Source organism: Corythoichthys intestinalis, chromosome 13 (genome assembly GCF_030265065.1).
Source record: "Corythoichthys intestinalis isolate RoL2023-P3 chromosome 13, ASM3026506v1, whole genome shotgun sequence".
Taxonomy (NCBI): Eukaryota; Metazoa; Chordata; class Actinopteri; order Syngnathiformes; family Syngnathidae; genus Corythoichthys; species Corythoichthys intestinalis.
The window spans coordinates 53,745,370-53,762,547 of record NC_080407.1 but is presented as its reverse complement, the minus strand read 5'-3'; the positions used below and the strand labels follow the sequence as shown (position 1 = coordinate 53,762,547).

The 17,178-nt window shown below is 38.2% G+C and overlaps 3 protein-coding genes across 5 annotated transcripts in view; 1 reads left to right on the top strand and 2 right to left on the bottom strand.

Moving 5' to 3' along the window:
- rap1gds1 (RAP1, GTP-GDP dissociation stimulator 1) overlaps window positions 1–3,410 on the top strand; it is a 19,577-nt gene extending 16,167 nt beyond the window's left edge. For both annotated transcript variants that reach the window (XM_057854115.1, XM_057854113.1), the window contains one exon: window positions 16–3,410. In XM_057854115.1, coding sequence (XP_057710098.1) covers window positions 16–143 — 128 coding nt within the window. In that variant the 3' untranslated portion in view covers window positions 144–3,410. The remainder of the gene's footprint in view (window positions 1–15) is intronic.
- slc1a1 (solute carrier family 1 member 1) overlaps window positions 1–3,658 on the bottom strand; it is a 39,267-nt gene extending 35,609 nt beyond the window's left edge. The window contains exon 1 of the mRNA XM_057854116.1: window positions 3,555–3,658. The gene's annotated coding sequence lies outside the window, so the exon portion shown is untranslated. The remainder of the gene's footprint in view (window positions 1–3,554) is intronic.
- Window positions 1,710–17,115, bottom strand: LOC130927964 (tetraspanin-5-like). Of its 2 annotated transcripts, XM_057854117.1 has the most exons (10): window positions 16,374–17,115; window positions 15,962–16,012; window positions 13,976–14,122; window positions 13,732–13,902; window positions 13,529–13,654; window positions 13,419–13,466; window positions 11,858–11,974; window positions 11,728–11,789; window positions 9,373–9,471; window positions 1,710–9,152 (listed from the first exon to the last, which is right to left on the bottom strand). In XM_057854117.1, exons 1-10 carry the CDS (start codon window positions 16,452–16,454, stop codon window positions 9,143–9,145), a joined length of 912 nt encoding a protein of 303 aa, XP_057710100.1. In that variant the 5' UTR covers window positions 16,455–17,115; the 3' UTR covers window positions 1,710–9,142. The 2 variants fall into 2 exon arrangements, with proteins under 2 accessions (XP_057710100.1, XP_057710101.1); XM_057854118.1 differs by lacking the exon at window positions 9,373–9,471 and having other exon boundaries at window positions 8,681–9,152; window positions 16,374–16,969.
- Between the last annotated feature and the right edge of the window lie 63 nt (window positions 17,116–17,178).

Below are 17,178 nucleotides of genomic sequence, written 5' to 3'. Positions count from 1 at the left end.
CGTGTGTTGTCTCAGAGCCCCTCCACAAAGAAGTCCAGAGCCGGGCGTTTATCGACGTGGTGTCCAAGCTGCGCTCTCACGAAAACAAGACCGTGTCGCACCAGGCGTCGCTCACAGAGCAACGGCTAACCGCCCAGAGCTAAACGGCGGCGACCGTCTCGCACCCTGCACCTCCTCCTCCTCACTCAATGAATGCTCTACCCCCGTGTACTGTAAATCCCATTGTCATGTGCCAAGGTACCATGTTGCATTAACTGCCACACAGACATCGTTGAAGACAGGCTGATGTACGTCACGTGAATATTTTTGTTTTGTTTTTTCTTATGGAATTTTTTAGAATTACCTACCAGGACACATCTCAACAACTCCTTAATCTATAGGCGGGATGTGGTGTAATACAAACATGGCTATCATAGCAGAATTGCTCTAAAAATGAGCCGTTTTTACATTGACCACACAGTAACTTTAGCATACTATCACTTAAACACTCTAACTAACCAGTTTAGCTTTAATATTTTTATAATTCAATTCACTGCGTGCCATCAACAGTGATATACGTCAAATGCATTTCAACTGGAATTCTATCACCGTCAATGATGCTGAAAAACATAATCAATTTCAATGGAATTGAATAAGTTAAAAACATTTCAAGCATGAAAGAAAACAATCCGAATTAGCAAACAAGCTAACGTAATGCAGACAAAAGTTCTTAAAGGGAACCAAGGACGGAAAGACTTGTAGTCCTGAAAAGATAAATGTTCGTATTAGTTATAATAATTTGATATTGAAATCCCTCTTAATGTTTTCGTTTTTATAAAAAAAAATTAAAAATTAGTTAACTAGTAGACAGAGGTGGGTAGAATAGCCAAAAATTTTACTCAAGTAGGGCTGCAACTATCGATTATTTTAGTCGTCGACTAGTTAATTCGAGTAATCGAGTATTCGGACAAGGAACATAAAAAATTAAAATACCAGAGCTGAGCCTCAAACTGTACAAAAAAATAAAACGAGGATCTATGTACAACCAAACAACAATTGGCTAACTTACATACCAAACGTCCGCTAGCTTAAATGCTATAAAACGCAAACGTTTTTTTTAAGGGCTGTCAAACGATTAAAAATTTTAATCGAGTTAATTACAGCTTAAAAATTAATTAATCGCAATTCAAACCATCTATAAAATATGCCATATTTTTTTGTAAATTATTGTTGGAATGGAAAGATAAGACACAAGATGGATATATACATACATTCAACATACGGTACATAAGGACTGTATTTGTTTATTATAACAATAAATCAACAAGATGGCGTTAACATTATTAACATTCTGTTAAAGCGATTCATGGATAGAAAGACTTGTAGTTCTTAAAAGAAAAATGTTAGTACAATTTATAGAAGTTTTATATTAAGACCCGTCTTATTGTTTTCGTTTTAATGAAATTTGTAAAACTTTCAATCAAAAAATAAACTAGTAGCCCGCCATTGTTGATGTCAATAATTACGTACACAAAGCTCATGGGTGCTGAAGCCTATAAAATCAGTCGCACCCAAGCGCCAGCAGAGGGCGGCAAGTGAGCGTTTCACTGTACCGTCATTTAAATCTGTCTGAGCGGGTTATCTGTGTTAATTGCGTCAAATATTTTAACGTGATTAATTTTTAAAAATTAACGTCTGTTAACGCGATAATTTTGACAGCCCTAGTTTAAAAAAAAAAAAAAAAAATTAACAATGCTCGTGCTGCTAGTATGTCTCCATCGTTGTTGAATGACGACACAATGCACTCTGGGCAGTGTTGTCGTATTTAATAAATACACAGAAAACACGCAGTCGCCAAAAGGTACACACAAAGAGGGTCCGTGACAGTAAGTCGGGATCAATTAAAAAAAGAAAAAGAAAAGAAAAACCCAGAGGGAAAACCGCGGTGAGATGAAAAAACAAGGCAATGATGCAACAAAGAAATATACAAACTGTCAAATAGCGGCAAGCCGCCTAGGATCGGTTTAACGACATCGCTAATAAGCTGGAATTGGATGAAGGTACAATGTTAGGTACTCATCCCATAGCTCTGTAACAAAACAATCTAACCAGCAGCAGAATGTGACAAAATCATGCCAGTCGTCATACTAGCTTCGCTTGCTAGCTAGCACAGCTATCCTCCCAGTCCAGCCCACATGCATCATCACCCCCAGCGTGATTTGCACGTGTAAAACATGGCGCCCTCCATACATAGAACCATGTACTAAATAAAATTTTTAGGGTTGTTCCGATCATGTTTTTTTGCTCCCGATCCGATCGTTTTAGTTTGAGTATCTGCCGATCCCGATATTTCCCGATCCGATTGCTTTTTTTTTTTTTTTGCTCCCGATTCAATTCCAATCATTCCCGATTATTTTTCCCATTCATATACATTTTGGCAATGCATTAAGAAAAAAATGAATAAAACTCGGACGAATATATACATTCAACATACAGTACATAAGAACTGTATTTGTTTATTATGACAATAAATCCTCAAGATGGCATTAACATTCTTTCTGTGAGAGGGATCCACGGATAGAAAGACTTGTAATTCTTAAAGGATAAATGTGACTTTTTATATTGTGACTAAATATTGCCATCTAGTGTATTTGTTGAGCTTTCAGTAAATGATACTGCAGCCATTTAACTGTTCTGCCCAAATGCATGATGGGAAGTGCAACCATGACTGTGCGTAGTGGCACCAATTCATATAAAGATCAACTACTACCTTGCTTCCCCACATTGCTTCCCACGATATTTGTAATTGTTGAGAGAGGGATTGTAAGGCTTTAACCAAATTAAAAAAGGCGTCAAAGACTGCCAAAATTCACTCTACTCATTTTACGCTGCCTTTTAGCTCTATACATCGGTAAAACGGCGCCATTATAGATTGAACGCGACAATGCGTGAGTAGGTCGTGCAGCGCATGCGTTAATTGCGTTAAATATTTTAACGTGATTAATTTTTTAAAAAATTAATTACCGCCGTTAACGCGATAAATTTGATAGCCCTACTTTAAGCCAAAACTAGAGACTCTGGATGAGTGTAAGACATTTTGTCTGTAACGTTAAATGCAACTAGAAAAGGATTTAATTAAAATATATATATATATTAAAAAAAGGTATGTCCGATATTTTTTTGCCGATTCCAATCGGGTCCGACATCTTTAAAAAATTTTTAAATCAATTGCAATAATGTTTCTAATGACATATTTTAGTAAAAGAGAACAAATGTGACTTATTAAAGTCTTTAAGTCCGAGGTTCCCTTCAATATTTTTATAATTCACTTCATTGGGTGCCATTGACAGTGATAGACATTCAGTCCATTTGAACTGGAAGTGCATCACCATCAATGGCGCTGAAAAACATCAATTTCAAAAACATTGAATGAGTTAAAAACAAAAAAAATGCTAATTAGCAAAAAGCTAACAGTGCAGACTAAAGTTCCTAAAACAAATGTACTTGAACAGAACTTTGAATCAAAAATGTCATCAAATATGTCGAAGTATTTATTAATCGTGATCTTGACTCACCCTACACGATCCCGAACTGCAATCACGTCCACGTTTCTTTCCCTGTTTAGCTTCCCTAAAAAAATCCCACGTCTATCCAGCTGACATCAGGTCTAATGATTTCGGGTTTATACAAGGACGTTTTGTTAGTCCTGTATCTCATTAACTCATGTTTACCATATTACCTCATCTGTCAGCTGTTTACCTACTTAACTTGCAGCCTATCAGGTGTCGTTTACGAGGCGTGTCAATCCAGAGTCCGACCACAAAATGTCTAAAAATGTAACGCCGGGGCCATATAACAACAAAAATTATCGTTATAATTGTCAATTTTATTCATATAAAAAAAAACAAAAAAACTTTCAACTAAACTCAAACTACCGTGTGATAAATCGCCACATGACACAAACACGTGGTGCGTCAATTAAACATTTAAAATGGTGACCTACATATATGTAGGTCACCATTTTAAACGGCTCGGAGTCCAGTACTCCGAGCCGTAAAAACGCCCATCTGAAAACTAACATTTGGAGTTCAGGCAGCCATTCTAGGATCATTTCGGCTCGACCCAACTTGCAAAAATCACCATTTCTCCCACATTTGTATTTTTAAGCTAGCATCGGCATGCTAGAAATGCATGAACGGCGACCGAGGATTGCTTTATCATATCACTTTTATTGTAAATCTTGGCATGTCCCAATCAATAACCACTGTTTTTCTTTTTTTTAAAGGGTATGAATGGTTATTTATCAGATTTGTGCTCGGAGTTGTATCCATAGCAACGGCATCAAGTACTATAAACGTTAATGTTTGTGTGTAAATGTCAAAAAGTTGTACATTTGGACGATTGTAACACTGATAATAAAACGACGATAGCTAGCTGGGGGTCGCGGTCTTCAGTTCATTGTTAGCGGAACTTATGTCTAAAAAAAATACAAAGTTTGACTTCACACTAGTGCTACAGCTATCGATTATTTTAGTAGTTGATTATTCGAAGTAATCGGATAAGGAACATGAAAAATTTAATTACCGGAGCTGAACCTCAAATGAGGATCTATGTACAACAAAAGAACAATTGGCTTATTTACATCGCAAAAATGCTAGTTTAAATGCTATAAAATGCTAACTTTTTACAGTGCTCTTAAAAAATGGTTCAGACACATATTCCCACAAAAATAGGCTAAATATACATATAAACTAAATTACGAATGCATTAAAAAAAAAAATAGCTAACAAAATTTAACTTATGTTGGTCTTAACAGGGAGCACCAGGATGTCATGTGAATTGAGGCAGACTAGAAGGCAGTGTATCCACTCAAATCAATAAAACTAAATGCAAACACTTTCAAAATAAACCATTACAACGTCACTTTAATTACTCGAAGCAGCAAAATTTAATTTGAATATTTTTTAACTACCGTAATTTCTGGACTATAAGGCGCACCTGACTATAAGCTGCCACCCACCAAATTTGACATGAAAACGGCATTTGTTCATAGATAAGCCGCACTGGACTATAAGATACAGCTGTCCTCATTGTATTATGGGATATTTACACCAAAAGATATTAACTGGTATAACTTCATTTGACAATGGCAACATAAGACTGTCATGAGACCAAATTAACCACCATTAAGCTTTGAACCAATTGGGTGCAAAGCCTTATTGTTTCTAAAAGCTTCATTTGGCCATCACTGCTCCCTTGGGGGAGACGGTCAACATCTGCTGCCACCTGCTTTCAACACTGTTGTCATCCAACATTCCTCCTAGCATGCATTGCGGTGCTAGAGATGTAAATAAATCATGTTCTGTGCTAATTATTTCTTCAGTTACTGTTCCAGTTGTTTCATTAATTGCTAGTCATGGTATTTGGTAACATTTTCTTGGATAGTGGTGCCATAAGCATTAATGAATGCTTATAATAGAGGTCGGTTACTGTTCTCCAGCAAATTATCTCACTTTTGAATGGCCGTAAAAGATTTGAGCTGGACATAAATGCATTTAGTGAAATAATATGACACATATTGGCATCTGTCATAAGCATTCAGTAATGCCCATGATAGTGTCATGTCATAATTATGATGTTCTTATGACAGTCTTATGATGCCGCTGTCAAATAAAGTCTTACCCGTTAACCCAAATAAATCAACAAAAAAGCCGCACTGGACTACAAGCCGCAGGATTCAAAATGAGGGGAAAAAAGTAGCGGCTTATAGTCCGAAAATTAGGGTAACCGAATACTTAAGTTAATCGATTAATCGTTGCAGCACTACTTCACACAATCAGTCAACAGTTCAGTCATTTATTTTGAACGTAGTCGTTAACAAACCATAAATAATTCTTTTACGAGACATTGTGACTCAGTGATGGGTGATTTCGCACCCTCAAATCAAATGCCTTTTTGTTGTTCATGTGTACAATTCAACACTTTTAGATACAAAAAAAAAATACATTAACGATGCTTGTTGGTTGACAAATACAATGAGGAGCAGAAGTATTTGCACCCCTTGTGATTTTGCAAGTTCACATACTTAGAAAGTAGGTAGAGGTCTGAAATTTCAATCTTGGATGCTTTGTATCACTTTGTATGATTTATTTTTTTTCAATAATTTGTAATTTGCTGGCCAAAAGTATTGGCACCCCTACCAATTCTGTCAGATAATGCTCAATTTCTCCCAGAAAATGCAATTACAAATGCTTTTGTAGTAATATCCTCATATGTTTTGCTTGCAATGGAAAAAAACACAAAAGAGAATGGGAAAAAAAACTCAAAACTGGGCGAGACAAAAGTATTGGCACCCTCAGCTTAATACTTGGTAGCACAAGCTTTAGATAAAATAACTGCGAACAACTGCTTCTGGTATTCATCGATGACTTTCTTACAATGCTCTGCTAGAATTTTAGACCATTCTTCTTTGGCCAACAGCTCCTGGTCTCTGAGATTATAAGGGTGCCTTCTCCGAACTGCCATTTTCAGATTCAGATCTGGACTCATTTGCTTGCCACTTTAGAAGTCTCCAGTGCTTTCTCTCAAACCATTTTCTAGTGCTTTTTGAAGGGTGTTTTTGGGTCATTGTCCTGCGGGAAGACCAAAGACCTCCGAAGGAGACCTAGCTTTCTCAAACTGGGCCCTACATTATGCTGCAAAATTGTTGATAAGTCTTCAGACTTCATAATGCCATGCACACGGTCAAGCAGTCCAGTGCCAGAGGCAGCAAAGCAACCCCAAAACATCAGTGAACCTCCGCCATGTTTGACATTGGGGAATAGAGGCGTGCAGAATTTCCGATTCTTAGATTATTCGTGATTCGGCAAACTCCAGCCTGGCTTTTTTATGTCTCTGGGTCAAAAGTGGGGTCTTCCTGGTTATCCTACCATAGAGTCACTTTTCAATCAGACGGCAATGAATAGTACGGGTTGACAATGTTGCACCCTCGGACTGCAGGACAGCTTGAACTTGTTTGGATGTTAGTCAAGGTTCTTTATCCACCATCTTTCGTTGAAATCTCTCATCAATTTGTCTTTTCCGTCCACGGAAAAGACGTTAGCATCTCTTCGGTGGGGTCAGGGCAACAAGTTGATAGCTCGGCGCCTTAGACGTCAAGACATGCCTCAGTTGCCGTGGCGGAACTTGACCGCCCAAACCTGCCACAGAAGGATGATCCCAAGACAACACCCAGGCACGCCTTCCGCCCGGCCCACTCCACCGCAGCTTTCAAAAGACTGAACACATAGCTAACAACTGTCGCGTCTCTGGAACATTCCGATGTATCCGTTGTTTTGCGCACCTTGGATCTAGCATTGCCTCTCCGTTGTCTGTTTTGCCTTGCTTTTTGATCACTGTCGACGAATAAATTGTCAACCTGTTTTCGGTGAGCCTTCTTTAAACCGTTTAAAATGGAGTCGGTACAAATGGTTAACGCTGGAGTGAACGCGCGGAGTTTGGCCTTCCCGGCCGACTTGCTGGGGGTGCGCCAGCGGGACGCCTACTGGTTCCGGCGACTTGGCTGGGATACCAAATTCCTTCAGGAAGAATGGGCCAAAATTCCTCTTTCCATATGTGAAAACATGAAGAACTATAGAAATCGTCTAACCTCTGTAATTGCAAGTGAAGGGAAAAGGTACCATTCTCGCACACACCATATAATTGTTTGCATTAGTATAACACATTCATTTAAATATAGTTTAGGCAGACTCCACTCAGTAGCCTTGAACACAGTAAAGTGAATCACCTTATCGGCGCTCATGAGGGGGAAAAGGAAAAATGGTACCGTTTCTCGTAGGCACCGTCTGTTTGCATTACTCAAACACACGTAATATAATTAGGGAATAGTATCATTTCTCATTCTCTGTAGGACTGCACTACTCTAACACACCTAATGTAAAATAAATAGCACACCATAGTTTAAAGAAACAGAATAGATACACAACGCCATCTTATCACAGAAGCCCAACGTGTGCGAGCAAGATTGACGCACCAACCTTGGCAATCATACCTCCCGACAAACGAACAAGGACAAAGACCAGCGCGCTTTGTCCTAAAACAAGTAGTGCCAGCCCGGATAACAAAGTTGATAGCAGGCGCTTGTGACGTCAAGACCTGCGTCGGTCGCGGTGGCAACCACATCCCATCCACGTACGAACCTAAACAGCCCGAAACCGGCCAGAGAGGGATGATCCCAAAGCAATGCCTGGACACACCTTCGGCCGGCCCACGGACTTAAACACTGGAGAGTGAGATAACACAGATTTTGCTGCTCGGAAACATTTGCTATGTAGCCTTGCGTTGGATTCAGCATTGATCCCTCCGTTGTCTGTTTTTGCCTCGTTTTTGACCATTGTCGACGAATAAATTGTCAGACTTTTCGGTGAGTCTTCTTTAAACTTTTGAAACATGGAGTCAGTACAAAGGGTTAAAATAAGAAGAGAACGCGCGAAGTTCCGCCTTCCCGGTGAATTTCAACACTAAATATTAGCACTGATTTTCTCAGGGGTACAAATACTTATTGTAATAATATTTTAAAAGTCATACAATGTGATTTCTGGAGGGTTTTTTTCAGATTATGTCTCTATGATTGAAATTCCAGACCTCTACCTATTTTCTAAGTGGGCGAACTTGCAAAATCACAAGGGGTTCGAATACTTCTCCTTGCTGTATAATAAATTAATACTTCAAGTAACAGTTAAGAATGTTAAAATGTTTTTTAAAAAACAAAACAAGTGAAATTGTGTGCCCTGAATTGGCTCACCAACATTTTCTGTACAGTAAATGAAGTTTTCGAATGACTAAAGTGATACTAAAAGTCTAACGGATTGAGTGTCAAACATTCAACTACAGCGGGCTTGTTACGGACTAGCATTGACACATTATGGAAAATAGTGATCTAATATCAAATGTAGTTATCAAAACACTTTATGTGCATTTATCAAGACGTATCTGGAAAAGCAGTCACTTGATTCCCTCCGTAACACTGTTAGCCATGATAGCTCATTGTTTACATCCAGTAGTAGTGCCTTGGAAAAAAAGGTGCCAACTCTGTGAGTAGGTGCAGGTGAAATGGCCGCTTCATTGACGTCCTCACGGAGGCCTCGGGTACAGAGGTGACTCGTCAAAATCCACTAGAAGAAAGCGAGAGAAAACAATTATTATTGCTTAAGAATAGCAGAAACAACAGATAAATGGAATGGGGGATGACAACATAGAAACACAGCACATGCTAGCGCTAACGCTTGAAAAGTCCTGACTGCGCATTGATGGTGTTTATTTCTTTACTACGTGAAGCTATCCTTCTGGTGGTGCAAAAGTCAACTAGGTCACATCAAGTCAACCAACACCCACCGGAAACCAACACACTTAGCATGTGTCTCACAAGTTGTTAGCTGGAGCTTTTCTTGCCCGTCTGCTGGGGTTCGACGAGCGGTGAGGTGGAGGGCCACCCTGAAGATGAAGCATGCGGAAGGGGGAGAACTGAAGTAACTGTGCCTACTAGGAACCTCTAAAGTCCAATTGATTCCCAAGCTAACCATAGAACAGAAAATTAGCTTAACCCTAATGTAACGTACATTATGTAATATGACTCATTTCATTTAGCTAATCCTTTTTTAATGCATATTTTGCGGTTTTGTGTATTTGAACCATTTGTTAAGAGCATTGTAAAATTTAAAAAAAGTTAGCATTTAGGCTAGCAGACTTTTGCTATGGAAGTTAGCCAATTCTTTGATCCTCATTTTTTGTACAGTTTGAGGTTCAACCCAGGTATTTTAAATGTTTGTTTTTTAACCAATTACTCGATTATTCAAACTAACTCGTTCATCGATTAATTGACTACTAAAATAATCGATAACTGCGGCCCTAGTTTAAGTATAGTGGAGTTGTCATGGTTTTGAAAGGGTTTGCATCTAGTTTTATTGATTTGTGTGGATACACTGCCCTCTAGTGATGACAGTGAATATGACCGGGCTAATTTCACATTGCTGAATCCAGCCGCTCCCGGTTAAGACCAAAATAAGCAATGTTTTTGTTTGAGCTAATTTTTTTTTTTCTTTAAATGCATTCATAATTTAGTTCATAGGTATATTTTGCAATTTTTTTGTGGGAATCTGTGTTTGATCATTGTAATTTTTTTTTTTTTTTTTAAGTTAGCATTTTATAGCATTTAAGCTAGCCAATTCTTAGATCTTCATTTTTTGTTTAGTTTGAAGCTCAACCCAGGTATTTTAATTTTCTATGTTCCTTAACCGATTACCTGATTGTTCATCGATTAATTGACTACGAAAATAATCGATAGCTGCAACCCTAGTTCAATTAAAGTGGCTTGTAATGGTTTGTTTTGAAAGGGTTTGCATCTAGTTTCATTGATTTGGGTGGATACACTGCCCTCTAGTGGCGACAGTGAATATGACAGGACTAATTTCACATTGCTGAATCCAGCTGCTCCCTGTTAAGACCAACATAAGGTAAGTTTTTTTTAGCTAATCATTTTTAATGCATTCGTAACTTAGTTCAAAGGTATATTTTGCAGTTTTTTGTGGGAATGTGTGTGAACCATTTTTTAAGAGCACTGAAAAAAAAAAAAACGCATTTTATAGCATTTAAGCTAGCAGTAATTGACTACTAAAATAAACAATAGCTGCAACTCTAGTTTAATTAAAGTGGCTTGTAATGGTTCGTTTTGAAAGGGTTTGCATCTAGTTTTATTGATTTGTGTGGATACACTGCCCTTTAGTGGCGACAGTGAATATGACAGAACTAATTTCACATTGCTGAATCCGGCTGCTACCTGTTAAGACCAAGATAAGCAACAAAGTTTTTGTTTGAGCTAATGTTTTTTTTAATGCATTCGTAATTTAGTTAATAGGTATAATTAGCCGGGGGGTTTTTTTGGGTGGAAATATGTGTTTGAACCATCTGTTAAGAGCACTGTAAAAAAATTGCAATTGCAAAATTCAAGCAAGCAGACAATTGCTATGTAAGTTAGCCAATTGTTCTTTTGTTGTACTTAGAAACTTTTTTTTTAATATCGTTTGAGGCCTCACCTTAGGTATTTTATGTCCCTTATCCGATTACTCGATTAATTGGTTAGCTCGAATAATCGACTAAAATAATCGATTAACTCCAGTAATTCGATTAGAAAAAAAGATTCAAATGAAATTTTGCTGTTTTGAAAGTGTTTACATTTAAGTTTTTGTTTGAGCTAATGTATTTTTATTACATTGGTAGTTTATAGGTGTGCTTAGCCGTTTTTGTGGGAACATGTTTGAACCATTTGTGTTAAGATCATTGTTAAAAAAAAAGTTAGCAAAAATCCGCTAGCTTAAATGCTATGTAAGTTAGCCAATTGTTCTTTTGATTTTCTTAGATCCTCACTTAGCAGCACATAGGGATTACATGTTTTTTTATAAATTGGCATCTGATAGGGGGCTAACATCACGGAGGTTATCGCAATTGGAAAATATTGGAACTTAAGCTAATTTATACGACTAGTCCAGTTTTAATTTGAATCTTCTTTAAACGTTACTTGTAGTTATAGTCTATGAATCCGACGAACAATGCCTGTGTGATGACGACTGCAGCCTCAAGAACATTGAACCTGAATGCTAACAGTGATAGCGTGAATGGTATTCGACTTAAGAGGTTCCCCCACATCCTGATTACGTAGCAAGGTGCAACGCGGTGTTCCATTCATTTCCTTACCAGCTGGCGCGCACGGCTTCAATGTCACTCACTAAGTTCTGCGCCAGACAAATTCCGAAGATCTGCAACGGCAAAACATTTCAAGAATTGAGTCACGAACCCTTGCGTCAGAGTGAAACGAGTCAACGACCTGGAGCAACGCCACGCCGATGAATATCCCGGCCACCAAAGTGAGGTTGTCCTGCAGCCATTTCTCAAACTGCGGCACGCAGCCTTTCACGTTGATGTAATCTTTCTGCTCGGAATCCTGCGGAAAACCAGAAAGCATCATTGAAAATAGCCAATCAAAGAAAACCGGAACATAGACTTCATACTGGTATTGACGGTTCGCAATATTTACGGAAAATAAATGCTAACTACATGTTTTTTTTTCTGCTTTTAACCAAGAATCGAGACTGTTTTACATCCAACTCTATAAAGAATTTGGGGATTTAAGCATTTCTTTACAAGATTTTTAACATAAGGCGGCCGCTAGCTACATTCACTAACAGACTAGCATTGTACTTCGACATATTTACATAAAACAAATGCTAACTACTTGTTTTTTTCTGCTTTTAACCAAGAATCGAGACTGTTTTAAGTCCATATCTATAAAGAATTCAGGGATTTAAGCATTTATTCACAAGAATTTTCAATGAAAAAAAGCTGGCTACTTTTGTTAAAACAGACTAGCATTATGCTTCAACATATTTACGTAAAACAAATGCTAACTGCATGTTTTTTTTTTTTTTTTTTTTGCTTTTAACCAAGAATGAGACTGTTTTAAGTCCATATCTATAAAAGATTCGGGCTTAAGGTGGCCGCTGGCTACATTTACTAACAGACTAGCATTGTACTTCGACATATATACGTAAAATAAATGCTAACTGCACGTTTTTTTTTCTGCTTTTAACCAAGAATCGAGACTGTTTTAAGTCCATATCTATAAAGAATTCAGGGATTTAAGCATTTATTCACAAGAATTTTCAACGCAAAAAAGCTCTGTTTACTTAAGGCGGCCGCTAGCTACATTTACCAGCAGGCTACCACTGTACTTTGACATATTTAGGTAAAGTAAATGCTAACTACACGTTTTTTTCCTGCTTTTAACCAAGACTAGAGACTGTTTTACGTCCATATGTGTAAAGAATTCGGGGATTTAAGCATTTATCCACAAGAATTTTCACCAGAAATGCTCTTTTTACATAAGGCGGCCGCTAGCTACATTCACTAACAGACTAGCATTATACTTTGACATATTTACGTAAAATAAATGCTAACTACACATTTATTTTTTTCTGCTTTTAACCAAGAATTGAGACTTTTAAATCTATATAAAGAATTCGGGGATTTAAGCATTTATCCACAAGAATTTTCACCAGAAATGCTCTTTTTACATAAGGCGGCCGCTAGCTACATTCACTAACAGACTAGCATTGTACTTTGACATAGTTACGTAAAATAAATGCTAACTACACGTTTTTTCTTTTTTTACCCAAGAATCGAGACTCTTTTACCTCCATATCTATAAAAATTTCAGGGATTTAAGCATTTATTCACAAGAATTTTCAACAAAAAAAGCTCTTTGTCATTGATTCCACTCAGTCAACTTTGACGGCCTCGCCAAGAATGCAGGCCCACTATTTATCAGCCTTGTGTCCCGTCAATACATTATGAAGTCTATGACCGGAACCAAACGACGACGCGCTTACTGGTTTTGCGCGAATGTCGTATCCGCACTGAGTGTTTATGACATCCTCCTGAAGACAAAAAACATGTTTATCAGTGGTCTTGTGTAAGGTGGCTAGCTAGCGATACGTACCGCGGGATCCTTGGTGCAGCAGGAGAAAGGAACGCCGCACTTTTCCCGACTGGGGTTCCCATCTGTGCAGTTGAAGTAGATGTTGAGGTTCCAATCGTCCGCTCCGAAAGCGCCGCAACACTCCCACTAAAACACGGCGGACAAATGAGTCAAAAAACATGCTAATACGCTAACGTTCTGTGTGCACACAATGTTGACCGTACGTATTCCTGAGTGAAATCGATAAGGTTCTGCAGATCGATATCGTCCCGGTAGGCTCGGATGTTATTGTTGATGAACAGGTTCAACTGGTCCTTGATCCAGTCCTTGAAGACAAAAGCCAGGATTCCGGTGGTCAACTCCAGGAAGAAGATGATTCCCAGGAACACGGAGAACTGCGGAAGGAAAAGATGCTAATTTGTCATGGGTAACCTGAAGATTAGCAAGTGTTAACTTTGCGGAACATACAAATTTGAGCAGGAAAGTGTTCTCCCGCAGTGCTCCGATGCAGCCGGCGAAGCCCAAAATGAACATGACTCCGCCCACCACCATGAAGAGCCACACCGGGTCCAGACCGCCCAGGTCTGTGATGGACGAAATGTTGGAAAGAACCCCCTGGAAGTGATCAAAAACAGGGTAAGGTATTGACACGCAAATGAGTAAGTTTCATCGAAAATTGACTTCTGAGGCCTATGTTCCGTAGTAGTTAGCAAAATTCAAAGTTTTCCATATTCATTGTAAAATAATGGCTAATTTCCAATAAAATTATTTGGTTTTTTTTTACCTTGTGAGATAACTAAACAGTCGTACCTCTACATACGAACATCTCTAAATACAGAATTTTCAGGTTAAGACACGCCTCAACGGGAAAATATTGCCTGTTGTTACGAAAGAAATTTAAGTTTGGCTGGTACTTGCAGCTCCCAGAGTATACCGAACTCATGCTGCAACGATTAATCGATTATCTCGAATAATTCGATTAGAAAAAAAATATTCGAATTTTGCTGCTTCAAGTATTTGTTTCATTAAAGTGGCGTTGTCATGGTTTGTTTAAAAATGGTTTGCATTTAGTTTTATGGATTTGGGTGCATACACTGTCCTCTAGTGGCGACAGTTAATGACAACTCATTTTACATGGCTGAGTCCAACTGCTCCCTGTTAAGACAGACATAAGCGAACAATTTTTTTTCACAGCACAAATGTAGCATAAACGAGTGGCACCATTTCGGGTCCATTTTGAAATAAATGGGGGCTACGTGACATCACTTGAAATTAATAGTGCCCATTACAACATTGATTTGGGGGATACACTGCCCTCTAGTGGCAAAAGATAATGACATAACTCATTTAACATGGCTGAATCCAGCTGCTCCCTGTTAAGAGCAACAAAAGCTTTTTTTTTTTTTTTTTGAGCTAATGTTTTTTTAATGCATTCATAATTTAGTTTATAGGTATATTTAGCAGTTTTTTTTAATGGGAATATGTGTTTGAAACATTAAGAGCATTGTAAAAAAAAAAGTTAGCATTTTATAGCATTTAAGCTAGCAGACTTATGTAAGTTCGCCAATTCTTTTGTTGTACTTAGCGCCTCATTTTATTTTTTTTTTACTCGATTATTCGAACTAACTTTTATCGATTAATCGCCTGCTAAAATAACCAATAGCTACAACCCTATTAGTGCTGCAACGATTAATCGATTTTGATTAGAAACAAGATTCGAAATAAATTCATTTGATTATTAAAGTGGGGTAGTACTGTACTACTAGTACTTTGGAAAAGTGTTTGCATTTAGTTTGATCTGGGTGGATACACTTCCCTCTAGAGGCAACAGTGAATATGACAACACATTTCACATGGCTGAATCCAGCTGCTCCCTGTTATGACCAACATTAGCTTAGTTTTTGTTTGAGCTAATTTTTTTTAATGCATTCGTAATTTAATTTATAGGTGTATATATGTAACGTGTTTGAACTATTTAAGAGCATTGTCAAAAAAACAAAAAAGTTAGCAATTTATAGCGTTTAAGCTAGCTGACTTTTGCTTTGTAAGTTAGCCAATTGTTCTTTTGTTGTACTTAGCTTTTTTTTTTTTTTTTAAATACTATTTGAGGCCTAACCCCAGGCATTTAAATTTTTTATGTTCCTTATCCGATTACCCGATTATTTGAACTAACTAGTTCGATTAATCGACCACAAAAAGAATCGATAGCTGCAGCCCTAATTTACATGGACAACACGTCTCTACTTACAGAATTGAAGTAATGAAACTACTCCCACAACAAATTAATTTCGTAAGTAAGGGTACAACTGTAATTGTGAATAATCACTTCCAGAATCAATTTCGTAAGTAGAGGTACAACTGTAATTGTGAATAATCACGGGGTCATTCAGTCATTTTCCGCCTAATATATTAGACGTCTAACACTGTCAATGGTGCTGAAAGTTCTCCACTTACCTTTTCACTCCATGCCCACAATCCAATTCCAACCAAGGCCATACCCAGCAGCTAAAAACAAAAATCGATTAAATGACGTTTGGAACTTCAGTAGAGGTTGAGTATCGGACACGCCCCCGCTTCAATCTGATTGGTTGCTTTTCGACAGGTATCCCCGAGCGCACGTGTGTACATAATTACACATCAACATGCAAATCGTTCGATCAATACCGTCTGATATAGTTTAATCAATCTGGTATATAGCGTAAATTTGTAAAGTGCAATACAAGTACATGTCTTTGTAAGCTTTATAAGGTAACATTAAGGGCAAGCCGATTAGCAGCTTTCCGTACTGCACCATCAGGGTTTTTGTTTCTCTGCTATTTAGATTCATTGCGATACGCACGAGAAGCTTTGGGATGACGTCACCTACCCAAAAGAGGATATTGAATCCAAAAATGAAGTATTTGATGCAGCAGCTGACTTCGTGGCCTTTGTAGTGATTCCCTGACATCTTTGCTCATGATCCAATTCCAACGCTAAACACAAGCGGGCCTGCTTGACGGGCTTTGTGGAGCAGGTTCAAGTGGCGCTCGGCGGGTGCATCTCGCCACCATCGTCGAAATGTCCTCCAACGACGGCTTTAATGTTACTACGAGGGTCTCGATCGCTCACGAGCGCGTTGGACCGTTTTAAAAGCGTTCCTTCGTGTTGTGCTTTTGGGATTGTGCGCCCTTCGGAAGGCGGAACCGTCGAAGCAGGTGCTGCGCTCTCATTGCACAGCGACGACGTTGAGTGACGTCGATGGGAATCAATGAAAACGCGGGGAGGGATTCCATTTCCGTGTTAGCCTTTCATTACTTCCGTGTTAGCCTTTCATTACTTCCTCTTTAAAATAATGCTCCCAAATATTAACAATGTATTTGGCAAGCAAGTAGGAATTTGCATATTATGATGGAGAGTGTTATCTGTGGTTTTCTTGTTATAATTTTGCAATTCTTTAAGCCCGTTTTTGTTTTGTAAAATTATAAATGTGTTAAAAAAAATTAAAAAAAACAGTACAGCAGCGTGGCCATGTGACGTCACCGCCCTGCGACGTCCAACAAATTAACAATAACGGAGAAATTTATCTATTGCATTCACATGAAAAATAAAAAAATGCGAGTCTGTTTTTTGAATTAATTTTTTTTCAACGCTCCGTTTTTCTGAGTAATTTATTTTTGGGTTTGTTTTTTGAA

Excerpts from the sequence above, each read along its gene's own strand:
- LOC130927964 (XM_057854117.1), bottom strand. The coding sequence starts at position 16,454 with ATGTCAGGGAATCACTACAAAGGCCACGAAGTCAGCTGCTGCATCAAA. Across the intron at positions 16,013-16,373 it reads GATTCAATATCCTCTTTTGG|CTGCTGGGTATGGCCTTGGT; the intron begins GTAGGTGACGTC and ends TTTTGTTTTTAG. Across the intron at positions 13,467-13,528 it reads GCTGCACCAAGGATCCCGCG|GAGGATGTCATAAACACTCA; the intron begins GTACGTATCGCT and ends TTTTGTCTTCAG.